General features: G+C 61.7%; 2 protein-coding genes and 1 long non-coding RNA gene across 5 annotated transcripts; 2 read left to right on the plus strand and 1 right to left on the minus strand.

Annotated features, from left to right (window-relative positions):
• Nucleotides 1-4: 4 nt before the first annotated feature.
• P3H4 (prolyl 3-hydroxylase family member 4 (inactive)) lies at nucleotides 5-4059 on the plus strand. The gene is made up of 8 exons (XM_059869154.1): nucleotides 5-545; nucleotides 1849-1998; nucleotides 2114-2285; nucleotides 2359-2487; nucleotides 2594-2739; nucleotides 2825-2911; nucleotides 3048-3189; nucleotides 3279-4059. The coding sequence occupies exons 1-8, from the start codon at nucleotides 24-26 to the stop codon at nucleotides 3287-3289; spliced, it is 1359 nt and encodes a 452-aa protein (XP_059725137.1). The 5' UTR covers nucleotides 5-23; the 3' UTR covers nucleotides 3290-4059.
• On the minus strand, nucleotides 3990-6210 carry LOC132339112 (uncharacterized). The gene is made up of 2 exons (XR_009489603.1): nucleotides 5252-6210; nucleotides 3990-4123 (listed from the first exon to the last, which is right to left on the minus strand). It is a non-coding gene; the product is annotated as an uncharacterized LOC132339112 (long non-coding RNA).
• A 195-nt stretch (nucleotides 6211-6405) lies between these two features.
• Nucleotides 6406-25278, plus strand: JUP (junction plakoglobin). Of its 3 annotated transcripts, none has more exons than XM_059869168.1 (15): nucleotides 6406-6489; nucleotides 15678-15910; nucleotides 16856-17109; nucleotides 18330-18568; nucleotides 19466-19667; nucleotides 20071-20215; nucleotides 20570-20673; nucleotides 21595-21933; nucleotides 22331-22486; nucleotides 22629-22748; nucleotides 22879-23029; nucleotides 23128-23249; nucleotides 23508-23547; nucleotides 24056-24222; nucleotides 24435-25278. In XM_059869168.1, the coding sequence occupies exons 2-14, from the start codon at nucleotides 15685-15687 to the stop codon at nucleotides 24199-24201; spliced, it is 2244 nt and encodes a 747-aa protein (XP_059725151.1). In that variant the 5' UTR covers nucleotides 6406-6489; nucleotides 15678-15684; the 3' UTR covers nucleotides 24202-24222; nucleotides 24435-25278. The 3 variants fall into 3 exon arrangements, with proteins under 3 accessions (XP_059725151.1, XP_059725152.1, XP_059725153.1); XM_059869169.1 differs by having other exon boundaries at nucleotides 6449-6530; XM_059869170.1 differs by lacking the exon at nucleotides 6406-6489 and adding an exon at nucleotides 7720-7876.
• The last annotated feature ends 1491 nt before the right edge of the window (nucleotides 25279-26769 follow it).

Raw genomic sequence — 26769 nt, forward strand, 5'->3', positions numbered from 1 at the left:
GCGGCCAGTGCGCGGCAGCGGGGATGGGCGGCGCGGTGCCGGTACCGGTACCGGTAGCGGTAGCGAGGTCGCTGCCGGCGTTGCTGCTGGCGGTGCTGGCGGCGGGGCTGTGCGCGGCGCAGTACGAGCAGTACAGCGTGCGCGGCTTCCCCGCGGCCGCGCTGGAGCCGCTGCAGAGCGCCTACGAGCGGGCGCTGGAGCAGTACGCGGACGCGCAATGGGCGGAGAGCGCCCAGGGGCTGGAGGCCAGCCTGCGGCTCCACAGGCTGCTGCGGGACAGCGAGGCGCATTGCCACCGCCGCTGCGCCGGGGAGCCCCCTCCCGCGGCGGAGGATCCCGCCGGGGAGCCCCGCGGGGAGCGGGACCCCGCCTGGGACTGGGAGCGGGAGCTGCGGCTCTTCGGGCGGCTGCTGCTCCGCGCCGGCTGCCTGCGCGCCTGCAAGCGGGAGCTGCCCGTGTTCCAGCTGCGCTACCCGCCGGCGCAGACCCTGCGCGACTTCCAGCGCCGCCAGCCCTACCAGTACCTGCACTACGCGCTCTTCAAGGTGAGGCGGTGCAAATGGCAGCGGGCAGGGGTGGGGGGGGTCCTGCTCCTCCATCCTGCACCACTGATCTTTCCCCTCCACTCTGCGCCCCTCCACTCTGCCCCCTGATTGGGCACACCCCTTCCCGGGTCCTATATCTCCTCTTGGACACCCCCATTCTGCATCCCCATCCTGTGCCCCCCTCCTACACTGTTAGCCTGCACCCTCTGATCTGCCCACCCTGAACACCACTCCCGTCTATCTCTGCTCCCCCTGAACCCTGCTCCCCTCCATCCTGCGCCCTGCTGTCAGGTGCTTCCCCTTTCCTTCTCTCCCCATCTGGCATCCCCCACCAGCTCCTCCATACTGCCCCTGAGCCGTGGCACGTCAGCATCATCTGGGACACATCAGGCAGGACGACTGGGGTGCCCCTCTGGTTGTGTCCCTCTACCCCACCTTGTGTTGCCCTGGTAGCCCAAGGTCTCCCTGGGCAGGCAGAGAGCACACAGGGGCTGCCCCAGCTTGAGGGGCCTGAGCTGGAGGCACCAGTGCCTGTGTGATTGGGACGGGACACGTGTCTGGATGCTCCATAAGAAAGAAGGACTTGCTCAGCTTCACAGTGCAGACGTGGAGGGAGGTTTTGTGGAGGGAGGTTTCATAAGGCATCCCCCTCGGGTGGCCAGAGTGGCTCTGGCAGGGGGCAGTGCTCTGGTCAGGGTCTGGTCCCTGGTGCCTTCCACTGCTGGTGCTGTTTTAGCACTCAGCACTGCGGCCCCACTCACCTGGCAGTGGTGAGGGACTGCCTGGCTTCATCCTTAATGCCTTTTCCTCTTGCTGCTCTGGCCCAAACCCATTTCATGGATGGGTCTTTCAAACCACCCTCCCTCCCTGCTCGCTCCCCTGAAGCTGCAACCCGAGAGCCCATAAAGCAGCAGGGGCAGCAGCCAGGTCTGATGGCAGTGCTGGAGAGGAGCGGATGTGTGGGTCAAACCCACACCACGTGGATCCTCCTCACACCACGTGGATCACTCCTGGCTGCATGCGGGGGCCTGTGAGATGCTGAGCTGTCCCTGTACCCACCATGGGCACAGCCAGGAGGTTGCTGTGGCTGGAGTTACCTGCAGTGTCCGTGTTCCCAGATCCTGTCTGTTCATCACTGCCAGTGGATGATTGTGCAGCGTGGGTTCAGGGCTGTTCCCCACAAGGATCACCCCTCAGTCCTGCAGCCCAGGGGTCTGGCTGGGTGCTGAGGCCCCCTTGGCTGCCGTGTGGGTTCAGGCTGCCCTGCAGCAGGGATCTGGACCGGCTCCTCCTCCCTCCACAGTCAAATAAGATCGAGAAAGCCGTGTCTGCTGCCCACACCTTCCTGCAGAAAAACCCTAAGCATGAGATGACCTTGAGGTACCTGAACTACTACAGGACGATGCTGGATGTGGATGAATACCTGGTCGACCTGGAAGCTCAGCCCTATGAGGTGAGGAGGGGATGGGGCTGGGGCAGGAGAGGGGCTCCCCAGGGCTCAAAGCCCACCTGGTGCTGCCAAACCCCGAGGGAAGCAGCTCTCCCTCACTGAGCAGTGGTCCTGGCAGCCGATATTCGTGCGGGCAGTGAAGCTGTACAACGGTGGGGATTTCCGGAGCAGTGCAGCCGACATGGAGCAGGCACTGGCCGAGTACTACAAGGCCTACGAGGATTGTCTGGCCGGCTGTGAGGGCGCCTACGAGCTCCAGGAGTTCAAGGACTTCTACCCTGCCATCGCAGGTAGTGGCGGGCTGGGGGACAGCAGACTTGGGGAGGTGATCAGGGCTGCAACACCCGACATCTCCCCCCCCAGACCACTTTGTGAGCGTGCTGCAATGCAAGGTGGACTGCGAGACCGAGCTCACCCCCAACGTGGGTGGCTACTTCGTGGAGAAATTCGTGGCCACCATGTACCACTACCTGCAGTTCGCTTACTACAAGCGTGAGTGCCGGCAGGAGCGGGGGGCTGTGCGTGCCCTGGGGCACCTTGGGGTGCTGTGGGCCCTGTGAGGGGTGTCAGCCTGTGTCAGCTGGTGCTCCCCCTGCAGTGAACGACGTGCAGGACGCGGTGCGCAGCGTCTCCAGCTACATGCTCTTCGACCCGGGCGACACGGTGATGCAGCAGAACCTGGTCTATTACCGCTTCCACCGCGAGCGCTGGCGCCTGCGCGAGGAGGACTTCGAGCCACGGCCGGTGAGGACCCCCCCAGCCCCCCATCCTGTGGCCCGGCACTGCCCAGGGAGGGCCTGACCCAGCCCCTCTCCCCTGCCGTGCCCAGGAAGCCGTGAGGTACCACAACCAGACAGTGACTCAGAAGAAGATGCTGGAGTTTGCCCGGCAGTACCTGCAGGATGATGATGATGAGGTACCTGATGTGGGGTGCAGGTGGTGCTTTTGGGGGGTGCTGGGTGGTGTTTGTGGGGGTCTGACCCCCCCAAAGCATCCCTGGAGCAGACTGCAGGTGAGGCTGCCAAGCCCCTCTGCCTCCTCCTGTGCTGCAGATGGAGGTGGATGGTGGTGAGGGGCTGGAGGTGCTGGACCTGCCCTCTGATGGCGAGTTCGAGGGTGAAGGTGACTATGAGGAAGGCTTCTTCGCAGAGTGGTGGCAGGAACCCAGGACCAAAGGAGACAAAGACGACCAAGGTTCCTGATAGCAGGGCTGGGGGCTGTGCTGTAGGGTGGGGGATCTGCTGCCCACAACCCTGGTGCCACCAAACTCTCCTTGTTTGCAGAGATCCTATGATGAGCCAGGTGAAGGGGGAGCCAGCACCAGCTGAGCTGGATGGTGGTGGCTCTGTGATGCCACCTTGGGGACATCGGGCTTCGGGCTCCTCCCAGCCACCGGCAGAAACTCAGACTCATGGGGAGGGGCCAATCCTGCCTAGCATCCTGCAGCAGGGTTGCCTTTGCCACCTGGATGTCTGCTGGCACAGCCCAATTCCCATCAGTGGAACACCAGCAGCCCTGAACATCCCTGCCTGCCCAGGAGCCTGGGCCACCCCTGTCCCCAGTGCCCCAGGAGCCCTGACCAGCAGTGATGCCCCACAGCACTGGGGATTTCTGTGTCCCTCAGCTGCTCCCCAGGATCTGTGGATGATGCACCAGAATAGACCCCTGTGTTGTCTTGAGGAGCTTGGGGGGACTACCCCTACTTTGGGAGCAATGCACGATGCTGCTGGAGCTGCTCCTGCCCCTTCCTGAGGCTCCCTGAGGCTCCTGCTCCTGTTCCTCCAGCCTCCCAGGCAATCTGTCAGCTCCCCTTGGACTCCCCAGCCTGGCGCTACAGGGGGCTCCTGGTGTGTCACCTCCCTGTGTCACCTCCCTGTGTCACCACAAGGCTGCAGCCTGACAGGGCTGTGGTGCCCATGACCTGTCCGTGCCTTGAAATTTTGCCACACCAGCCCTCTCTAGCCTTAAGCTCCGTTAATTTAAGATTTCCCCTCTTGCACAGTTGCTCTTTTTATATATTTACTGGTGCTGAACTTTTAATAAAATCCAGACTGGTCTTTTCAAGGCTGCCTTCACCTTCCATGTGCTGCCACCGTGGGATCCAGAGCTCAGGGTAGGAGAGGCCCTGCTGTGGGAGAGGAAAGGATGAGTTCAGGCCTGGATGTCCCCAGAGATGACCTGGGGGAACCATGGAGGCCATGACAGCAGCCAGGCTCCTGTGAGGCCCTGGGTTCCACAAGGGGGACCCCAAAAGGGGTCCATGACCCCCCTCATTGAGGCTGTCAGGTGGGGTAGTGGGGGAGCTGCAGGGGGCTGGAGGGCAGCATGTCCTACCCCATATGGGTTTTTGGGGTGTGATATCCACGAGCTGATGGTTGTTTTGGGGTGCAACACTGTGACACTGCTCCTTGGGGATGCTCCTGGATAGGAGGGTGCAGCCTGCATCCCCCGATGGAGGTGGGGGTGGCAGGGTGGGGTGACCTCCTCCTGCCTTCACCAGAGCGATTTGGGGCCCGCTGGGGGGTCTCTGTTGGTGCCCACAAACTTGTGCCAGTCCTAGGCACGAGGCACCGGGCAGCGTGTGGCTGCTCACTCCTCCCTGCCGTGTTCCCTCCCGCTCGCTCCGCATGGAAATTGGCTACGAGGACTGAAACTGAGAGGCTGAATCACAGCGTTGGCCCCGGGGGAGGGAAGGGATGGGAATGGAAGGAAGAGGGTGGCAAGAGGCTGCCAGCACCCCACCCTGCCCTGCCTGGAACCCCTGCTCACCGGGGCTTTTCCAGCTCTGCAGGGCACCGGGCAGGGGCTGAGCCCCCAGACCCGTGGGCAAAGCTCAGGCTGGGGGAGGCAGTGCTGGGAGAGGGCACCCACTGCACCCCCGCATCGGGACAGGGCTGTTCTGTCACTTGGGAGGAGCTGGGTTTGTCACCGATGGGTCACAGCCATCTCGGGAGGGGAGCGCCAGCTCGGTGGGGTGTGGCCGGCGGCACTCGCGAGCGGATGAGCGGGGAGCACAGCCCAGCGCTGGCACCGCAGCCCAGGGGACAAAGACCTGCGGATCTTCCCAACAGCTGGGCGAGGGCGGCACTGGGCCCACGGGGCCTCCGCCCTGCTCTGACACACTCCTGGGTACCGCGTCCCCTCCCCAGCCCCACACTCGCGAGGAGAAGAGAGCTCCTCGCCCCCGCTGATCTACGGGCACCAAGCAGAGCCCCTCGCAGCCGTGGGGTACCCGGAGTCCCTGTCCTGCTCCCACCTGCAGCCGCTGGATGTGCATCCATCACTCCTGGGAGTGCCAGGCGGGAGCAGCAGCTCTGAGAGCGGCGATGTGACCCGGCAGTGGCTGTGACCTGCATGGCCACCGTCCTGTCCCCCATGGTCACTGTCCTGTCCCCAGGATGCGGAGAGTCGAGCTGCGGGGCAGTGCCAGGGGTGCAGAGATGGGAGGCAGAATGACTGTTTGGGGACAGGGAGGTGGCATGCAGGGGATGCAGGGGATGCAGGAGCAAGGCTGCAGGAAGCTGGGTTACACCGCGCCGCTTCCCTGACACCCTCGACCTTGACCAAGAGGGGAGCGCGAATGAGATTTCTGGCTGACGCCTCAGCTACTCTGCGCCCTGCCGTGCCGTGCCGTGCCGTGCCGTGCCGTGCCGTGCAGTGCGCCCATTTCCTTGTGCCGAGAGCTCTCTGGCTGTGCTCCGGATCAGCGCACAGCCATGAATTCCCTTTTTCTTGCAGGGGCGGTGGAAGCGCTGTCTCTCACCTCCCTTCGGAGCTGAGAATCCCCGCCTGGCAGCGCTCGCTGCCAGACGTACCAGGGAACCACACAGGCAGCGAGGGTGCAGGATGCTCCCTCCTCATCCTCACCGGGGCAGAATCCTCCTGCTCCCCACACCTGGGGGGTCCTGAGGTGGGCTGGGACGTACCCAATGGATGACTCGGGCACTGGGTGACGGCGGCTTCGCCCGGGACGCAGCGGCAGCACCCGGCTGGACCGGTCCGGCGGGGACCGGGTTTACGCAGCGCCAGCAGCCCCGAGCCCTTCCCGAACGCCGCTTCCAGCCGCCCCCGCGCTCCTGCCTCGGGGGGTCCCGCACGGCCCGGGGGTCCCCGCACGGCCCGGGGGTCTCCCCGCGCCCCCGGCCCTGCCCAGGGGCGGGTCCCGGCCCCACCTGGCCGCGCCCACTGACGTCACCCAGGTGGTCCCCTCGTGGTCGCGCCCTTGCTCTGCCGCCGCCGCCGCGCCCCGCCCGCCCCGCCCCGCTGTCCAATCACCTGCGGGCAGGGGGCGGGGCGGCCGTGCCCCCGCCAATGGGGAGCGGATAAACACGTCCGGTGGGGGCGGGGCCCGGCGGCCACAGGAGTTGATGGGCGTGCGAGGCAGCCAATAACCACGGGGTAGCCCGGGGGCGGGGCCTATGGTGGGCGGGGCGGGGCGCGGGGCGCTGCTCGCCTTTTGTTCGGGCAGGAGCGGGCGGGCGGCGGAGAGCGACGGTGAGCGGGGCCGGGATACCGGGGACGCGCGGGGAGGGACGGTGAGTGGGGCTGAGGCACCGGGAACGAGCGGGGAGGGACGGTGAACGGGGCCGGGGCACCGGGAACGGGTGGCGGCGGTGAACGGGACTGGCGCACGGGCACGGGAGCGGCGGTGAGCGGGGCGGGGCACCGGGAGCAACGGTGAGTGGAGCCGAGTCAGCGAGCATCGGGCATAGGGGACCGGCGGTGAGCGGCGATAGGCCGGCGGAACCGGACAGGGATCGCTCTGGTGAGCGGGGAGGGTCCGGAGGACCGGGCTGGCGGAGCTCGCGGCGGGGAGTGGTCCGGTGAGGAGAGTTGGGGCGGCCGGGACGGGGACGGAGCCAGGGCCGTGGCCGTCGGTCGTTCCGGGCTGGGCTGCACCGGAGCCGTGCAGACTCCGCCGTGCGGCGCTGGGGAGCGGCCGCGTTCGGGGCGGGGAGGACCCGGGTGTCCGGGCCGGGCAGCACCGGGCGTCCCGGCTCGGCTCCGCTGCCGCCGTCTGGGACAGGGCTCCCCGTGTGCTGCCCGGGAGCTCGGCCGGTCCTGCGCGGTACCAGCTTGGCGGGTTCCCGGAGCTTCCCCCATGGACAGCCGGGCTGTCCTGGCCTCTTCCCGGTGCCACTCCGCGCTCCGGTGCGAGGCGGTGACTCTGTCCCCGGCCCCGCCCGGAGCTGCCGCTCGCTGGGCGGGCGAGGCCCTGGCACGGCGCTCGCCCGGTGCTGTGGGGTTCTTACGCAAACTGGGCTGCTCCGTGCCCACAGCCACACCTGGGGACACCGCGTGCTGCTCTCGAGGCCGCCTCGGATCGCCTCGACATCGCCGTCCCTACCCGTTGGGCCGGGGCTACCGTTCGCCCAACGCCGGGCATGTGGGGTCTGGAGGCTGAGAGGGTCCAGGGGGACGCGGGACGCGGGTGACCTGGCATCACCCCGACAGCCCCCCGCGGCTGAGGGGTTCTGGACACAGTGCGCACGGAGGGTCCCAGCTGAGCCCCGGACAGCGGACATCCGCACCGGGAAACTGCGGGGGGAAGTGAAACTTGGCTGTTTGTCTGGTGTTTGGAGAGGAGAGAGCGCTCTAATTGCGTTAGCTGAGTGATTAGCTTAATTAATCAGGTTTACAGCACAGATGAAAGGATAATGCTGAAATGTTGCTGGGAGTTGCCCGGAGAAGGCAAACGTGGGCTGTCATACGAGCAACGTGTACTGGGAGAGGAGCGTGAACGCTCAGGAGGGGACGGGACAGGGTGACCTGCGCCACTGTTGTGCCTGCCCGGGTGTGAGAACATCAGCCTGCACCCTCTTCGGCCAGGCTGGAAGTCCCTGCACCCCCGGCTTCCCCGTGACGCTGTCGGGGTGCCTGGGTGAGTCCCATGCCTGGTTTCATGTTCCCTTGTCAGCTTCCCCATACCAGAAGGGTGGTGGGGGCTGGGGACACAGCACCGTGACACAGCCCCCCCAGTGGCTTCACCTCCTGCTCCGGCCCACGTCGTGCTGGTTTTGGCGCTGGTGCCAGCCCCGAGCAGCTCGCGGCTCTGGCGTCCGTCTGCCATCGGCTGGTGGGGAGCCGGGGGCGCAGCGTGTCCCTGCCAGCTGCCGCGGGGATGGGGCTGGAGCGGTGCCGGGGGCGTTTGCTCCGGGCTGTCAGCCGCATCCAGGGCAGGTGCAGTGTCTGCGGGGGCTGCTCCGGGCTCTGCTCTCGGAGTGTCCGGTCCAGCCGGAAACAGGGATGAGAAAATTATAGGGGTCCATTTCTGTGTCCTTGTCGGTGTCGGAGCTGGCTGGAAGGGTGCAGGGCACCCACTGGAACTGCGTTTGCACATCTGAAGCCTGCTATCGCTCATTGTTTTGGAGGATTTCCATGAAGCGTCATGAAAAACCCATTTTTTACTGCTAATTTGCCTTAAACAAGTTGGCCATCGGGACGGGGACGCGCAGAGCTCCTGGCAGCGGTGGCTGAGGATTGTTCTCCCTCCTTGCACCGTGGCTGCTGTGCGGGAGCAGGGACAGACGTGGGTCCCCAGGGCTCAGGGCGCTGGGGAAAGGTGGGGCGGCCGTGCGGGGCCGTCCCTCAGACAATGGCGTTACAGTCTATTGTCTGGGCGATGTGCCGTGTCCTTGCCGGCTCCAGGAAGCGCGTTCATCCCCGGGAGGGGGTGGGGGGGACGAGCCGGGCTGCTGGGAGGGGTCTCCTGGGGCTGGGTGTGCGAGTAGTTTGTGCTCCGTGCCTGGGGTAGCGCGGGTGAATCGTGGCCGTGCTGCAGCCGGGGGTCTTGGGGGATGTCCCCTCTGGTCCTGGTGCTGCATTTCAGGGTATCATTCTGCGCTGCCCTAATTCTATTAACTCGCCCCTTTGTTTCCCCCACCTGAAAGCCTTACTCAGCCCTCGCAGCCGGGCAGGCACTGCGGTACAGCTGCACGGCTCCTGCAGCTCAGCCCGTTCCTGGGAGGACGGCTTCCCTTCAAGACTGTGGTTTGGTGTGGGAGCGCTTGATGGGATTTGGCTTTTTATCACACTTCCAGATCTCCGGGTTTTAAGACGGCGCTTTTGCCGGGCGCGCTGCCGCTCGCAGATGGCAGAGCCTGCGAGCGAAGCTGCCCTTGGCCCCGCTCCGCAGGCTGGGGGAGCAGAGCCTCTGCACAGAGAACTTGCAGAACTTTAATTGCAGCATCTGTACCGACGCTTGTGCTGGTTTTGAGGGTTTAAATTAGACTGGCTTCTAATTAACAGAAGTTAAAAAGAAATGTCATGTCTATTACAGCAGTACGAGCCTAACTCTGGGTTCAGCTGGTGCTTCCCCACCTAGACAGGGTGTGTGGGCACCCAGCATCACCCAGGGTCAGTCTCAGCCCCGTGGGGTGTCCCAGGTGGGTCTGTGTGAATGGACACGGCTGGGGCTGGCAGCTCTGGAGGACACCGGGGCTGCATCGGTGCCTTCAATCGCATTCTCTGCTCTGGGAGGGTTGATTTTACCCCTCTTTGCTCACGGACAGACTTGACAAAGTGGTGGACAAGGGCGTGGGAAGGTGCAGGTACTCCCGCTCCAGAAAAGCTTAAAACTTGACCTCAGCACCATGTCTGTGCTTAAACAGGGCTGGCTCTGCAGCCACACCCGGTTTGTCGATGGCTGCGCGGGGTAGGGGGGGGGGGGGAGGTGAAGATGTTTCTATTTAAGCAGAGGTTTGAAATACCCTTCTAAATCCACCATCCCCGATGGGTTCTGCGGCGGCTGGCGGGCCTGGAGGCATCCTGGCACGCCTTGGTCTCTCAGCTCCGGAATCGCTTTGGAAACGGGGCAGGAGCTTCGTACCGCGGCTGCCGGGGCTTGTCGGGCAGCCCGCGACATCTGCGCTGTCTGTTCCCAGCCAGTCCTCGGGCCTCCTTCCCAGACCCAGAGCTTCTGGCGGGGTGGAGGCGGAATGCTCGGTGTTTTCCCAATATCCCACGCCTGGCTGAGCAGACCTGCGAGGGGGTGACGGTGGCAGTGCCCTCCGGGGGGCTGCCCTGCTGCTGGGGCACAGACCCCGTGGGGTGGGTGCTCTGGGGCGCCGTGTGGCTTTTTGGGGTAGGGGGCTGGATGAAAAGCGTTCCTCTGTGTGTGGGGGGAGACCTTTGGCTGCTGGCAGAGCTGCCGTAATCGCGGTGACGCGCGGGCAGAGCCCTGGTGACAAATCATTAACTTGCTCCGACAGGCCGGGTGCTGACGGCTGTGGGTGATAATTTCTTGTGAAGCGTCTGAACTTTGCAGCTGTAATGCAACTGGATGGAGAAATTAAACCGGGGCTCAGCACCTCTGTGCCCCTCCTCACTGCCCCAGCTCCTCCGGCTGGGCCAGGTGGCAAACCCTGTGTCCTGGGCACCGTGGCTGGAGCTGGGAACAGCCAGCAAGGCCCAGAGCCTGCAATTATAGTGTTCTTAAAGAAAAACTTGTTCTTTGTGCTCATTGAAACAAAATAATGGTTTTTGGTTTTTTTATCCAGATGGAGTAATTGTGATTAATCTCACCATGCCAGTTTTCCTTTCCATGGACAAGTGGCAAATTCCCATCTTTCCCAGACGTGATTCTAATGAGATCAGCAAACTCTGAGGAGATGAGCCCATGTGGGTCTCCTGATCCTGCAGGTGGAGGCGTCTGTGCCAACAACTAGTGATGTGGGGAGGGGGATGTGCTGCCAGAGACCCCACAGTGGGTCTTTGGCAGATGGATGTCCCTGGGAAAGCCTTCCCTGGGCTGAGGGTCCTGCTGTGGGCCCTGCCCCCACACAGGAGCAGGGGATGGGTGTCATGCTCAGGGCTGTGCGTGCGCTTGCAGCAGGAGAGCACTTGATGGATAATACTGTGTTGGTTTGTGATGTGAAGTGCCAAAACATCACAGCCTGGGCCTGGCATGTGCTGGAGCTGTCAGGAGCTGTTAATTCAGGTGCAGGCGAGGCATTTCGGGGACACGGTCTGGGTTGATGGAGAGCATCAGCTGAGCGCTGCAGGTCATGGGGCTGCTCTGGGGCTGCTCTGCTGCCAGAGCCTGGTCTGGTGCTCAGGGGGATGCAGCACCCCCAGCAAAAGGAGCTGGAGCTTTGCATGAGGCATTCAGCAGCTCAAATGTAATAAAATCACGGTAGCTGAAATATAAAAAAGGTTTGGAGTCCCCTCCAGTGAAAGAGCCTGGGTCTGAAGCTCCCACACCCCACTGAGTGCCCAGAGCTGGTGGGGCAGCCAGGAGCCATTCTGGACCAGGGTACATCCATGCACAAAGGCCATGGGCTCCTTTGTGTGCAAGGCCAGGCCAGTGGTTTTGCCTGCTCTAACGAGAGGCTGATCCCCCGCCGCTGTCTCCTCCTCATTAAACTTCAAGCTGCTCTCGTTCCCCTTTGAATTCTTCCACTCATCTTCCCTGTAAAGCCCCATTGAAAGGGCTCCTGGTGCTGGGATCTGACTCAAACGCTTCCCATTGATGCTGGTGAGGTCTTGACAAGCTCCTTTCTCTGCCTGCTCCCGCTGTGTGTTCCTGAGGATCCTCTTCAAAACCACTGAAGCTTTTGTGCCGCGTCTGCAGGGCTTCGTTAGCGGCTGCCCCAGCTTCATCAGCCCTTGGTGTCACTTCAGAGCACCTTGGGGCAGGGGCTCTGGGTGATGGGGGACTTCAAGGTGCAGCTGTCACAGGGCTCTGGGTGTCCTTGTCTGTGGGAAGACTCTGGGCTGTGGCTGGGCAGGGCTGTCTGAGCGGGCAGTTGCTAATCCCTGGCTGCTCCAGGGAGGGGGGGACCGGAGATGGCTTGTGTGTAGTGTAAGTGCTTCTAAAATAGAGGCTTTTCTTGTGCTGCATTTATTGAATTGCCTTAACTGCCTCTTCCCTTTCCTTAAAAGCCTTGGCCACTGTAATTGCAGCCACTTGCACGCTCCCACCACCGAGCTCAGCCCCTCACATGCTGGGGCTGTATGAGGGGCCCCCCCAGCACTGCTGAGCAAGGGTGGAGCTCTGGGCAGCTCTGGCATTCCCCTGCTGGCACCCACACTGCTCCATGCTGGGCTGAGGGCAGGCTGGACCTGCATGTGATGAGCTCAGGCTGCCCCTCTCACCCACTGACCCTGAGACCCAGTGCCTGGAGCTTGTAAGGGTGCCCTGTGCCCACCCCATGCTCCCTTTTGGGGTGACCCTACATTGGGAATCACAGCTGCTCACCCCAGGGACTGCTGCTCCCCGAGAAGCCCCCGAGCAGTGGATATTTCTGCATGAAGCAGCACTCACTGCTTTCCTGCTGCAGTTCTGGGCAGCTCAGCCCTGTCTGCTGGCTGTGTCCTGCCTGGTGAGGCTGAAGGCTTCACAGCAGCTGGTGAGAAGGGCTGGTCAGGCCTGGGGCTGCATGTTTGCCAGAGACTTCCTCTGCAGACGGTGTCCCGGGGGGCTGTGCTGCTTGGACGATGATCAAATGGCTCCGGGGGCGGATGAGCCGCTGGCCGGTGCCCGACAGCCTGCGGGAGCTTCCTCTGCCTTCCTGGCTGAGGGAAGTGGTGGGAGAGGGATTAACCTCTTCCTGGCACTGCCTTGCTTGAGTGACTGATGACCCTGCCTGTCCTGCATCCCATGGCTGAAGCCGCTCAGGTGCCTTGGCCCTTTCCCTGTTGTGGTGCAGGAGCAGGTTGGGGGTTCTCCCCAAACCTGCTGGCCCCTCTGAGCAGTCTCCCACAGCTGCCTCACTGTTCCCTGGGGGGTTTCTCACTGTTCCCAGGAGCAAATCCCGTTTCCCTGGGGTCTAGGTTTGTGTGAAGTGGGGCTGGTGGCACTGTTCTGCCCTCACTGTTCTCCCCTTCTCACTCCACCAGCTTGGTGGGCGAAGTAAGGGCTGCCCACAGGCTGGATGTGGGAGGGCTGGAGCCCACCCACACATGCCCCTTGCTCGTGGCTGACCCTTCAGTGTGGGTATTTTCACATGTGCCCCAAATAACACCCTGTGTCTCCCTCCTGCACGAGGGTCCTTTCCTGCTAGAGCACTTCCCTAGAACCACTGCCAGGAAATGGCTCCTGAACCCAGGAGTAACCTGCACCTTGGTGCTCCTCTCCTGCTGATCTTGCTGAGGAGGAGAGAGGACACCTGAGGACAGAGCCAGGCTGTGGAGATGGGGAAGAGGCTTGTGTCAGTGTCTGCCCCTCACAGAGTGAAGAGCAGGGCACGCTTGGCTCAGGGTTCAGAAAATGTCACTGCTCACCGTAGGAGCATCTGGCATTTGCTCCACTGGCCCTGTCACCTCGGGTGCTGTTGGTCTTGCTGGCCCCTGTGGCCATGAGCAAATGCTGTTAGGGGGATGCTCAGGGGAAGGACAGGTGCCTGTGTCTCTTCTGTGGGGCTCCTGGTCCTGCTCTCCTGCTTGGAGTGCGTCTGGGGCCGATCACCAGAGCTCGTGTCTGAGCTCGAGGAGCTGTGCTGGCTTTTGATGTCCCTGGGTGCTGTGGTGCAGACAGAAGGGGTGGCTCATGCATAATGCAGGGCTCTGTATGGTGTCTGAGCCCAGCTCCTGGAGGTTTGGAAAATTAAGTGCCTGTCTGATGCCTCTAAATTGTGGAGTGGATGTCACTGTTCGACAGTGGTGCAGCAGCATCAGCCCCTGCCAGGTCTGTCAGCTGCTGCCTGGGGTCCCTGCCCTGGTTGTGTGGTCTGTACTGCCCTCAGCTCTGCTAATCCCCTGCCCACCTTGTCCAGGGCAGCTTTCCAGTGCTAGCCTGGGATGTTGTGGCCTTCTGTGTAGGTGGGAGGGGTGCCAGCTCACCCAGCACCACGGTGATGTGCCCTGCCAGTGCCACAGAGCCCTCTCCTGCCTACCACTTCCACACTTTGTAAGGCACGACTGTTGCTCCTCTTGGGTTTCCCAACACAATTTAGAGACTGCCACCGTGGCCAGGATGACCCAGCTGAAGGACCTGCCCTCCCAAATACCAACGCAGGTGCGGGTGTGCAGCTTGGCGGCACTCCCAGCTCCGCTCCGGGGCTCTCGCGGCCCATCCCTGCTGCGACGCGGGGTGGAGAGCAGAGCTGTCTCTCCTCTGGCCCTTGGCACCATGTGTCACACGCTGTCCTGCCCCACTGCTCAGACACCCCAGCTCCTCCCTGGCCCTGCCTCCACCGCCCTCCATTAGCGGCTCCTCCGTTTCCTGACCACCGTGCGTGATGCACAGCCCATCATAGCTGCTCTGAGTCTGCCAGTGCTGCTTGGCAGCTCAAAAAATATCGGATTGGCAGGAGCAGCGCCCTGCCGCGGCTCCGGGCAGGCGGCTGGGGCCGGGGCTGGGCGCTGCGGGATGCCCCTATCCGGGGGGACAAGCGTGGGGGGCTCTATTTCCTATCTGGCCGCCGCTCCCGCGAATGAGAGCTTGGGATTCCTCCCTGTGCAGCTGGCGGGGGCTCGGCCGCTCCTTGGGAACAGCCGGCAGCGCTGGGACGAGCCGCGCCAAGCCCGAGCGCGCCGTGCCCCGCCGGGCCGCCCCGCGGAGCCGCGTCCTCGGCCACCACCCGACGCCCTGACTCAGCCGCCGGCCTGGCGGGGGGCTCAGCTTCAGCTCCGTGTTCTCGCTCCCCCAGGACGGTGCTGAGGCCCGAGGCTGCCGCCCCAGCCCTGCCGGTCCCTGCGGGTCCCGCGCGGTGCTGGCGGCTGGAGCGGAGCCAGGGGCGCGCGGCCGCCCCGGTCCAGCCCGGCGCAGGAATCGGGGCCGGTGCAGGCGGTAATTAGGGTGTTTGGAATGGGTGCTGCTGCGCCCTTCGCTGCTTATCGCCTCTGAAACTCTGACTCATTCCACTCCTGCGCGGCCGGGAAGGGATAGGAATGCTGGGTGATGGGTCAGCGGAGGGCTGGGCGGGTGCTGTCTCCATCCCTCCTTCCCTGCCTGCCTCCAACCCTCCTTCCCCGCCTGCCTCTATCCCTCCTGGTCGTGCCGGAGGCCTGGATGCAGGGCTGGTGACTCACAGCCCTGAGTGAGCTCAGGCATTATCCATGAGCCATCCTCCCTCCTCCTGTATCTCCAAATTAAAGACAAGGAAATCCCAGCCCTGCTCCCAGCAACCTTGGCTGGTTTGTCCTGAGTGTTGGGATGTGCCGGGCTGCCCTGTCCTGGCACTGAGTGGGGAGTGCCCAGCCCTGGACCACGCCATGGGCGCCTGTGGTGCTGAGCACCCATGGGAGAGCCGAGCCAGTGGCTTTGTCTGCTTATTTTTAGGTGCTTTAGGAGTGTCCCAGGAAGCTTCTAAAAAAGTTCATTTTATACTTGGAGCTCCAGCCATATGGAGCTTGGAGCTCCTGGCATGTCCCCAGCTCTGTGCAGGTTGTATCTCTGGAAAGGGTCTTAAAAAAGCTCATGGGACCCTGGAGCTTGTGGTGTCCCACTGTGCTGGGCAGAGCCTGCCCACACCTTGGCCGTGGCAGTGGTGAGACACAGCTCTGTGAGACGCAGCCGCTGTTCATGTCTGAACACGAGCAACAAAGTGCTGAGCTTTGGGTTCGTCATCGCGGTGCCGCCTTTCATCTCCAGTGGGGGAGGAGGGCAGATAGGGATCGGCTCCATCTGCTCCTGGGGCCGGCTGCTGCACGGGGCCTGCCGTGCCTTTCGGGGGCAGGAGAGGGGCAGGAGGGTCCTGAGGCTACCTGGAGGTATAACGTCTGCCCTGCCCACCCCGCAGAGCAGCCATGGAGGTGATGAACATGATGGAGCAGCCGATCAAGGTGACGGAGTGGCAGCAGACCTACACCTACGACTCTGGAATCCACTCCGGCGTCAACACGCAGGTGCCCTCCGTCAGCAGCAAGTGCTTGGGGGATGATGACGACGTGTATGGGAAGCAGTACACCATCAAGAAGACAACCACCACGAGTTACTGCCAGGGAGGGAGCCAGAGCCAGAGCCAAGCGCAAGGTAAGGGGCTGTGAGGCCTAGCACATCCGCAGGCTCAGCTGCTCAGCTCCTGCCTTCCTCTTCCTCCCCCGCAGCCATGCTGCTTCTGGGTACTCCTCCATGCTGGCTTCCACACCCCGGGAGTTGTTGCTGCCTAAAATATGCTTCCTCCTGTCCTCCTCCCCGCGCCGAGAGGCTCTGGCGCGGGGGCGGCGCGCGGTCAGCCCGCGCTGGAGCTGAGCTGCGCTCACATCCGAGCGCGCCAGCGGGGTTGGCTCGAGATGGAAACAGCTGATCCCATCCCACGGATCTGCCACCTGCTCTACTGCCTGTCTGCCTGCTGGGAAACCTGTCCCAGTGTGGCTGCCAGAGCTGCCAGTGTGTGCCGTAGCACCGTGCCAGTGCCACGGCTTCTCCGGCTGGGGCGAGGACGATGCGGAGCCGCAGCCTGGGGCGAAGGAGATGCTTGCCCCAGCTTTATCCCCTCAAAGGGGGCTGGTTTGCTCTGCTTGCCTCTGCAGTTCCCTCTCAGCTGTAGGTTTATTGACAGCTCCCATGGGGATCAGAACTCTCTATGAGACCCTGTACAGTCCTTGTGGTGCAGAGGTGGGGACCATGGGTGGCTACTGCAGTATCACACCTCAGCATCCTCGATGGGCAAGGCCTCAGTGTTCTCCTTTTTTCCAGTGCCAGCTAGTCCCAAGTTGCAAATATCCTTAATTTTTTAATTAATGGGCCTTGTGTGACGACTGCCCCATCATGCTGCCTAATTGAGTGTTGTCTTATCTCTGTGCTGCCGGATCTGTTTACGCTTTGAAGCTCCAGCTCTGTGCAGAGCATGCGGGGACTGCTGACGTGGCCGGTGTCTCTGTGCTAAGCTCTTGCTCATCTCGTTGGGTTTGGGAAGCAGGGCTGGGAGTGCTCCTTGGAGAGAGCCTCACGCTGCCTCCCTGTCCCTCCCTGCAGCGGACATGGAGGCTCAGCTGGCCATGACCCGTGCCCAGCGTGTCCGGGCTGCCATGTACCCCGAGACGGTGGAGGACCGCTCGCTTCTCATCACCACCCAGCTGGAGGGGCAGCAGACCAACGTGCAGCGCCTGGCAGAGCCCTCCCAGATGCTGAAGTCAGCCATCGTGCACCTTATCAACTACCAGGATGACGCCGAGCTGGCCACTCGTGCCATCCCAGAGCTCACCAAGCTGCTCAATGATGAGGACCCGGTAAGGAGCTCTGTTTGCTGTGTTTGTCTCTTCAGCTGCTGCACTGATGTGTGGTGGAGTTTGCAGGGGTCCCAGGACGAGGGAAGAGATGAGAATCTGGACTCCATGTTTCAGAAGGCTGATTTATTATTTTATGATATATTATATTAAAAGAAAATTATATATTAAAACTATACTAAAATAATACAAGAAAGGATTTCATCAGAAGGCTAGCAAGGAAAAGAATGGAATGATAATAAAATCTTGTGACTGCTCACAGCCTCAACACAGGTGGCTGTCATTGGTCATCAAGTAAAAACAATTTCACATGCTGGGTAAACAATTCTCCAAATCACATTCCAAAGCAGCAAAACATGGAGAAGCTGAAGCTTCTCAGCTTCTTAGGAGAAAAGATCCTGGCAAAAGGATTTTTCATAAAATATGTCTGTGACACTGGTGGGCTCCTGTCCCTGTGGGGCTCTGTGGTCATGCCTATCTCCTTCCTCTTGGCCAAACTCCTGCTTGCCTCCACCCTGCACCAGGACTGAGCCCACCCTGTCCAGCCAGCTCACCTCACATCCTGTCCTTGCTGTGGGACCCCTTCCCACACACTGGTTCCTCTCCTATTGGAATAATAGGAACCTACCAATATAGCCAGACAGCATGTGCCTGAGCTTGTCTGGTCCTTGCTGCTTGACCAAAAAGGCAGCAGCTGTGGTGATTTCACCTCAGAGGCACCTTTGGCTAGCTGGATGCTGCAGCTGGGCGCTTGGAGACAAGTCCAGGCTTGCAGGAGCTCAGGTTTACCTCTGCTGGAGAAGCTTTAAGGTGATGGTGAAGGAAAGGAGTCGGTTCTGATGGAGGGTTTCCATCCAGAGCTTTATTCTGACCCACAGGCCTCTGAATCCAACAACTCCTCCAACAGAACTCTGAACCATGTGGTTGCTGCTCCTTTTAACCCTGGGGAGAGAAGAAGGGAAGGAACACAGGGAACCACCAACCAGGCAGGGGGAGGAAGTCTCAAGGGGTGGCCCAATGCCCCCCCAGGGGTAGGGGGCATCTTTTGAATTCTGCCAATCGCTCAATGCCCTTCTGGAATGCCAAGATTGACAGACAGCACTCTGCAGGGGTCAGGTGTGGAAAGGAGAGGTGGCTGACACACCTGGGGAAGGAATCTTCAGGGAAAAATCTGGGGTATCTGAGGCAAACCATGACGTCACAGCGCAGCACTCTCCCTCCAGGTGGTTGTCAGCAAGGCAGCCATGATTGTCAACCAGCTCTCCAAGAAGGAGGCGTCGCGCCGCGCGCTGATGCAGTCGCCGCAGATCGTGGCGGCCGTGGTGCGCACCATGCAGAGCACCAGCGACCTGGACACTGCCCGCTGCACCACCAGCATCCTGCACAACCTCTCGCACCACCGCGAGGGCCTGCTCTCCATCTTCAAGTCTGGTGGCATCCCAGCCCTCGTCAGGATGCTGAGGTACACGGTGGTGTAAAGCCTTTTGGTGAGGCTCGGGGTGTCCCCAGCTGGCTGCAGGGTCCCAGATAGCTCAGTCCTGTTCAGGACAGACTGCCTGAGCTCCCAAGCAGTTCTTAGCTGCAGGCAACCTTAGCAAGCTTAAGTGAGATCAGCTCTTTAGTGATGATCAGCTCGTTGTGATTGCAGCTCTCAGCTTGCTAGGTGCCTAGGCAGGCAGACAGGCAGAGAGAGGAGAAGGCTGTGTGGTGTTCCACAGCGATGTCTTTCTTGATTCTTCTGTGAAGGGTTCCAGTGACAGCTCTTCTGCCAGAACTGGGCTAAAACAGCCCTTTATATAGGGTACAGGGCGATCAGAAATTGTCCAATGGCCAGGGGTAAAGGAAAGTGACCTACAGGGTTACAGAGAGAGAAGCAGGGGTTCCAAAAGGTGGAAGAGGGGCTTCTAGCCCATTCACCATGACTTGTCATTTCCTATGTTAGGTTTCTGCATGCCAGGGGGCCCTTGCAGGTCCTGTGCCTGCTGCAGTGGTGGGGATGCCAGGGGGGATGGCAGAGCCTGGCAGCCCCTCCTGGGATGGGGGCAGAGGAAGAGAGGGCTCATGCTGCCCTCAGTGTGGGTCATTCTGCTCACTAAAACAACAGGAGAGTGTGAGCCTGTGAAAACCCCTGGGGTTTGCTGTGTATGGAGCCTGCATGGGGGCAGGAGGAAGGGAGTGGCTACCTCACCCATACTGCCCTGGCCACAGAGATGGGGCTCAGGCTCTGAGGTGTCCTGGGGCCATGCTGAAGGGTGCTGGTGGGTGCTGGGATCAGGGCAGCCCTGGGGGGCTCTACTGCAGCCTGGTGTGAGTGTGGTGCAGTTCCTGCCCTGACGTGGAGTGTGCTGGCCACCCGCAGCTCTCCCGTGGAGTCTGTTCTCTTCTACGCCATCACCACTCTGCACAACCTGCTGCTGTACCAGGAGGGGGCCAAGATGGCCGTGCGTTTGGCTGATGGGCTGCAGAAGATGGTTCCTCTGCTGAACAAGAACAACCCCAAGTTCCTGGCCATCACCACTGACTGCCTCCAGCTTCTGGCCTATGGGAACCAGGAGAGCAAGGTGGGCTGGGGATCCCAGAGATGTGGGGAAGGCAGGACGGGGGAGGTTGCCCAACTTTGCACCTCAAAGATGTGCAGGAGGCAGCAGTGGAGACCCCACCATCTTATGTGTCCCTGGTGATGTGACCAGAGCATTCCTACATGCCAGGGGGCTGGAGTTCCTGCCTGGCTTGTGTCCTGGCATGAGCTGGGGAATCTGGAGAGGGAGTCCCAGCAGCCCTAGGCTGCCACACCCCAACCCTGCATTGTTGATGCCCCATCCCTGGAAGTGTTTAGGATCAGGTTGGGCAGGGCTTGGAGCCACCTCGTCTAGCAGAATGTGCTGCTGCCTGTGGTGGAGGATGGAACTGGGTGGTCTTTAAGGTCCCTTCCAACACAAACCATTCTGGGATTCTGTCTTGCAGCTGATTATTTTGGCCAACGGAGGACCCCAGGCCCTGGTGCAGATCATGCGCAGCTACAACTACGAGAAGCTGCTCTGGACCACGAGCCGTGTGCTCAAGGTGCTGTCAGTGTGTCCCAGCAACAAACCTGCCATCGTTGAGGCTGGTAAGAGAGGCTGGGCTGCAGCCACAGGAGGAGGGTGAATGGTGGTGGCCGGGTGATGTGGCTGAGGACGTGTCCTCCTGCATGTCTCTGGGATGGGCAGAGGTCTGCACAGCCAAGTGAAGCCTCTGCTGGCCTGGATTCCTGCTCTGAAGGCTGCTTAGGCATGTTCCTGGCACTGTGGGTGGGCAGGATGCATCCTGGCTGTCCAAGAGCTCTTCACACACCACATTTGGCCTCTCTGCTGAGCCACGAGGCTGCTCTGTGTGCAGGAGATGCCCAGCCCACCCAGCCCTGCTGCTCCTCCTCCTGCTGCGATGGCCAGGGCTGCTCACAGGACTGTCTCCTTCCCTGCAGGTGGCATGCAGGCACTGGGCAAGCACCTGACCAGCTCCAGCCCCAGGCTGGTCCAGAACTGCCTGTGGACCCTGAGGAACCTTTCTGATGTGGCAACCAAGCAGGTGAGGCTGCAGGACCCCTGGCTGTGCTTCGGTGCCACGTTTTGGAGCCGAGTCCCTGCCAGGTGCTGGGTGGCTCGTGCCAGGCTGAGTCCAAAGCCTTGTGTTCCCTGCTCCTTGTGCCTGGCAGGGTGAGGGGATGCCCTGCTGTGCCCAAGTTACCCAGCAGCAGGGCTTGCCCTGCATCCCAGGGCACTGCTCACTCCCTGTGGCCTTGCCCATGCCAGCTGGCTCCAGCACTCCTGCGTGTCCCCAGCATTGGGCCAAGGCCACCGTGGTCACTCAGCGGGTGCCACCAGAGTTTGCTCTGGCTTGGAGCCCTGTCAGCCTGTCCTGGGCTGGCTGCCTGCCCAGCTCCTGGAGGAGCTGCTGGCAGAGCTGCTGCCAAGGCTGTTGTGCCTGCAGGCTGTGCAGAGGTGACCCCAGCCCTGCTCTGGGTCTGCTCTCCCAGCCCTTTGCTGCCTCCTGATGAGTTTTCCCATCTGCTGGGGCCGCTCCATGTGGATTAGCTCTGATGCAGCCTGGAAACTATTTTGGCTGTCATGGAACCATCCCTGGCTCTGATGACTGAAGGGTTGAAGGAGGATGTGGTCATGGCTCTTTAACTCTTTCCTGACCTGCTGCTGGCTGCTGGCCAGCACAGCCAGGACTGGGGTCACTCCATCACCATGTGGGGAGTGCTGGCAGGGGCATTGGAAGTCTAATTCCAGCAGGAGACATTAAACTCTGAGTGAAACTGCACATGTTAGAGTGGCTGGGGCTCCGTGAAGGAGCAGCTCCGTCTGTGGGGGATGGAAAAGGAGCTGTGTGGGAGTCAGGAACACTGTGGCCCCCCCATCACTGCCTGCTGTGGGGCTGGATGTGGTGCTGGAACTTGGGTCTGGCTGTGTGTGCTGCTCCCACCTCCCATCCCCACCCCTGCAGGAGGGCCTGGACGGCGTCCTCAAGATCCTGGTGAACCAGCTGAGCTCTGATGATGTGAACGTGCTGACCTGTGCCACTGGCACCCTCTCCAACCTGACCTGCAACAACAGCAAGAACAAGACCCTGGTGACGCAGTCGAACGGGGTGGAGGCCCTGATCCACACCATCCTGCGGGCAGGTGACAAGGAGGACATCACCGAGCCGGCCGTGTGCGCCCTGCGGCACCTCACCAGCCGGCACCCCGAGGCTGAGATGGCCCAGAACTCAGTGCGCCTCAACTACGGCATCCCCGCCATTGTCAAGCTCCTCAACCAGCCCAACCAGTGGCCACTGGTTAAGGTAAGGGCCAGAGGGGTGTTGGGGGCAGGAGGAGGCCAGTGCCCGGGCTGGAGAGGGCCCCTGGCTGCTGTTCTGTGGTGGGATGGGATGCTGAGGGGGGCAGCAGCTGGTGCTGTGCCCAGAGTGATGGTGGCTGCTGCTGTCACAGCCCTGCTCCTGGTGGGTCATGTCCTGGACAGCAGCTGATGGAGGAAGTGGCTGCTGCTCATTGGAATTGGAGCTCAGCTTGGGGAGAGAATTGATCCAGGGCAGGGGGAAGCTGAGTCAGCCTGCACCACAGAGAGGATGGGGTGGGACAGATGGGGAGGGGTGCAGCCAGTGGGTCTCTTGGGGAGCACACACTTTTCTGATCCACCGTTGAGACAAATGGCTCCTTCCTCCTTCTCCTCTCCTCCAGGCTACCATAGGCCTGATCCGCAACCTGGCCCTGTGTCCAGCCAACCACGCCCCGCTGCAGGAGGCTGCTGTCATCCCCCGCCTGGTCCAGCTGCTGGTCAAGGCTCACCAGGACGCCCAGAGACACGCAGCTGCTGGCACACAACAGCCCTACACAGTGAGCCCCCACCCCTTTGCCCTGCTCCCAGCGCAGCCTGGCACCCCAAAACCCAGCCCGTCCCTGGGGGCACCCTGTGCCACACTTCAGGTGGCTGTGCCCCACGTGTGAGGGCTCTGGCTGAGCTCTTGTTCCCTGTCAGGATGGAGTGAAGATGGAAGAGATTGTGGAGGGTTGCACGGGGGCACTGCACATCCTGGCCCGGGACCCCATGAACCGCATGGAGATCTTCCGCCTCAACACCATCCCTCTCTTTGTGCAGGTCAGGGCTGTGGGGACACGGGGCCACCTCCTGCCCAGCCTGCACGGGGAGCTGCACCCTGGGCTGGTGGCCCCAGAGCACAGGGGCTCCTTGCAGGCTGCTCCACACGGGCGCTGATCTCTCCTGACAGCTCCTGTACTCGCCGGTGGAGAACATCCAGCGCGTGGCAGCCGGCGTGCTCTGCGAGCTGGCCCAGGACAAGGAGGCGGCAGATGCCATCGATGCCGAGGGCGCCTCGGCTCCCCTGATGGAGCTGCTGCACTCCAGGAATGAGGGGACAGGTGAGTGCTGCCACGCTGGGGGCTGTGCTGGGGGCTGTCCCAGCTGGGGCTCTGATGCTGCGTGGCAGCAGGAGCTGAGGCTCTGGCCATCCCTACAGCCACCTACGCGGCCGCTGTGCTCTTCCGCATCTCGGAGGACAAGAATCCTGACTACAGGAAACGTGTCTCTGTGGAGCTCACCAACTCCCTCTTCAAGCATGACCCAGCAGCCTGGGAAGCGGTGAGCATCCCAACCAGATCTTTTCCCTGGGGAAGCCAGGGTGTCAGGGGATGGCCCTGTGCTGCTTCCAAAAGCTGTTGGCAGCACCTCCAACCAGAGCTCAGACAGGAGGGACTGTCAGACAGTGGGAGATGGGAGGCAGATGGGCTGTGGCCTCAGCTCCTGAGTGATGGCACCACCTGGGGCAGGGCTTGCCACCACATGGCCCTTGAGCATCGTGAACATCAATCCCTTCAATTGTGCCATCTTCTTCCGTAGGCTCAGAGCATGATCCCCATCAACGAGCCCTACTCAGATGGTGAGTATGGCACCAGCCCTCCCTGCAGGGTCCCCGTGGGCTGGGTTCTGGGGGGGCAGCTGCCTCGTGTCACTAAGCCAGGCTGGTTTTAAAACCTTTTGCATGTGGCTGTCAGTCAAGTGCCAGCCCAGTCTGCTGGGGATTGAGTGGGATGCTCAGCTTAGAAAGTTTGTACTTTCTAACTTCCCCACGATTTGTTCTGCGTGTTAGTCTTCTAGGAGAGGAATCTGACATGGACAAACCCCTTGCTTCCTGCAAACTCCAACTGAATCAGGCCAATCCAGAGTTTGCTGAAAGCAAAGGGTCCATGTCCCAGGACCTTCGGGGTGTCTGAGGTTTAATTCTGTCCCATCAGCCGCTGGGAGCTGACTTCGTGTCCCTGTCCTGCCAGTTCCCATAGAGGGAGCACACACAGCTCGTGCCCTTGGGCTGGGGGATGGCCACTTGTACAGCAAGGAGGTGGCTGAGATCTGATGGGAGCTGAGGTTGCCACATCCTTTCCCTGCAGAGCTGGACCCTGGTTACCGCCCCATGTACTCGGGTGACATCCCCCTGGACCCCATGGACATGCACATGGACATGGACGGGGACTACCCCATGGATGCCTACAGCGACGGCGTCCGGGCGCCCTTCGCTGACCACATGCTCGCCTAACCGCCCGCAGCCCCACACCAGGTACCTGCCAGCACACCTGGCACGTGGGCTCAGCCCTGTGGCAGGGCTGGCTGCAGGCACCTGCCGTGCTGGGGAGTCCCTGGTGCCACCACGGGGTCCCTGGCGCTGCTGTGGATCAATGTCCCCATCACCTGTGGGCCCTGGGGGTCCTGCGCTCAGGTGTCCTCCCAAATCCCCCCTCGGTGGGTGACAGGAGTTCTCTGCCACTGCAGGTGTTCTCTCCATGCAGAAGAGGGTGGCCCCAGAGCTGAGCATTCGTGAGAAGGACTTGGGAGACAGAAGTGCCTGAGAAGACAAAACTTTTCCATTCCCACGAGAGGTTTTATTTTTCGATTTGTTTTCTTCGCTGTGGGCCTGTGGAGAAGGTCCTTCCTCCTGGGACTGCTTCGAGCACCTACTGCCACATCCAGCATCCAAGATACTGTTTCTGAAGCTTTAAAACACAAACCTTGCACCGTTAGTGATCTTTCATTGGCAAAATAGTCTTTTCTATGAATATATATTTCTTTTTTATTTTTAATATGGTGCCAACGGCTTTTGCCGTCTTTAAGTTTGTGCTTTCTAACTTCCCCACGATTTGTTCTGCGTGTTAGTGTTCTAGGAGAGGAAATCTGACATGGACAAACCCTTTGCTTCCTGCGAACTCCAAGTGAACCAGGCCAATCCAGTTTGCTGAAAGCAAAGGGTCCGTGTCCCAGGACCTTCGGGGTGTCTGAGGTTTAATTCTTTCCCATCAGCCGCTGGGAGCTGACTTCGTGTCCCTGTCCTGCCAGTCCCCATAGAGGAGTGACTCCAGCATTAGGAACTGTGTCCTTGTACTGATCTTTGTTGCACATTTTAACTCGTTTCCCTTCTCTTTGGTGAGTGGTGTGTTTCTGTCCCCTCCTCCCTTATCTAACGCATTTTTTAAAAGAGGCTTTAGATCTGATGGTGGTTTAACACTCCAGCTGGAAAGGGATGGACAGCTACTGGAGTGTGGGTCAGGAATGGAAGATTTTATTATTTCTGTAAGTTGTTTTTGTATAGACCAAAGCAAAGAATAAAATAACCCCTGCAGCCCCGTGCTGCCCTGAGCCTGTTCTTCTGTCGACTGGGGACAGTCCCTGGGGGCAACCAGGGGAAGGCACAGCCCTCACCCTCTGGTGAGTCCCTCCGTGGGCCAGAGTGATCCTGGGGAACTCATTCCCATGCTTGGCACCTGCTTTGCCTGGATGTGGGCCCAGGCTGCCACAGAGCACGGCAGGACACCGAGGTTCATGTGCCGTGCTCGGGACAGGAGCAAGTGGGGACAAAGCAGCAGGAGCTGGCCTGGGAAGTGGGACTGGGGGGAACATCCTGCCTGAGCTCGGTGCTGTGGCCACAGCCAACCCCGGTGCTCAGGGAAATGGATCTGCTTCCTGCCACAGCCTGTGCCAGGAGCTGCAGTGAGCAAAACAACAGCTGCCTTCCGGGCAGTCCCGGCAGAACCCAGTGCACTTCCCGAGGGCAATGGGGCTGGGGTGGCTCGTGGGATGGGGGCCAGACAGCCCCTGGCCAGCTGCAGCTGCTGCCAGAGCAGGAGACAATCGGTGACAGGCCTTGGTTCCAGCCCTGTGTGCCTGGGATGGGGGTTTGGCTGTGCTGAGCCTGGACCCCACCTCGTGGCTGCCAGTCAGCCCTGCTGCGGGTCACAGGGATGTTCCTGCTGTCAGAGCTGGCTGTCCCAAAGTGCCAGCGGGTCTGGAAATGCCCCAGAACATCTGCCCGAGGAGGGGCTGGGTCCTGCAGCCGTCCTGGAGCCATGGGCAGGAATGCACATGCCCAGATCTCCAGTCCGCCTGCACAGGTGGCACGTGCGGGATTTTTGGGGGGAAGTGGAGCCAGAGGACACCTGGACCGGAGCAACTGGAGGTGCTTGCGGGGTCCCCAGGGAGCGGCGGGACGAACGACGGGTCCCGGCATTCTCGGCTGCTCTCCGCACCTGCCGGGGAGCGGCTTTCATTGTCGGCGGGTCCGGGAGCGATGTCCAATGGCTCCGCAGCCGCCGCCGCGCCGGGAGCAGCGCCCAGCGTGCTCGGATCTCCCTCCTGGGAATCCCTGCACCCAAACCCGGCATCTCCCGCACTCCCGGTGCACCGAGCCCTGGGCTCCCGCGGTGTCCCGCTCCACCTCCGCTGTCACCGGGTGTGCTCTGCCTCCGGTTCTCACGGTGTCCCGCGTGCCCCAGGCTGCCTTCGGGCACCCCAAATCCCCGGGCAGCTCCTGCAGGCCAGCCCCGGGCCGTGCCCAGCCGGTCCCCTCCGTTCCCCGGAGAATTTGAGGGCGGCTGCCGCAGCGCCGGGAGAATTTGCCTCCGTCGGTCTCTCCCCCTCTCACGGCGCTCCTCGGGAGGTGCCTGGGCAGGAGGCGCCGGACGGCATCGGGCAGGGCAGGGAGCAGCAGGCGCGAGTCTGCGCAGGTACCTGGGCCGGCCTCAGCCAGGACCTTGCTCCTCCTGGCCCGTGTCCCATCGCTGCCCGGAACCCCCGTCCTGCCCTCGCCCAGCTCCCAGGGCAGGTCCCGGCTCAT

The sequence above is a fragment of the Haemorhous mexicanus genome, chromosome 28 (genome assembly GCF_027477595.1).
Source record: "Haemorhous mexicanus isolate bHaeMex1 chromosome 28, bHaeMex1.pri, whole genome shotgun sequence".
Taxonomy (NCBI): Eukaryota; Metazoa; Chordata; class Aves; order Passeriformes; family Fringillidae; genus Haemorhous; species Haemorhous mexicanus.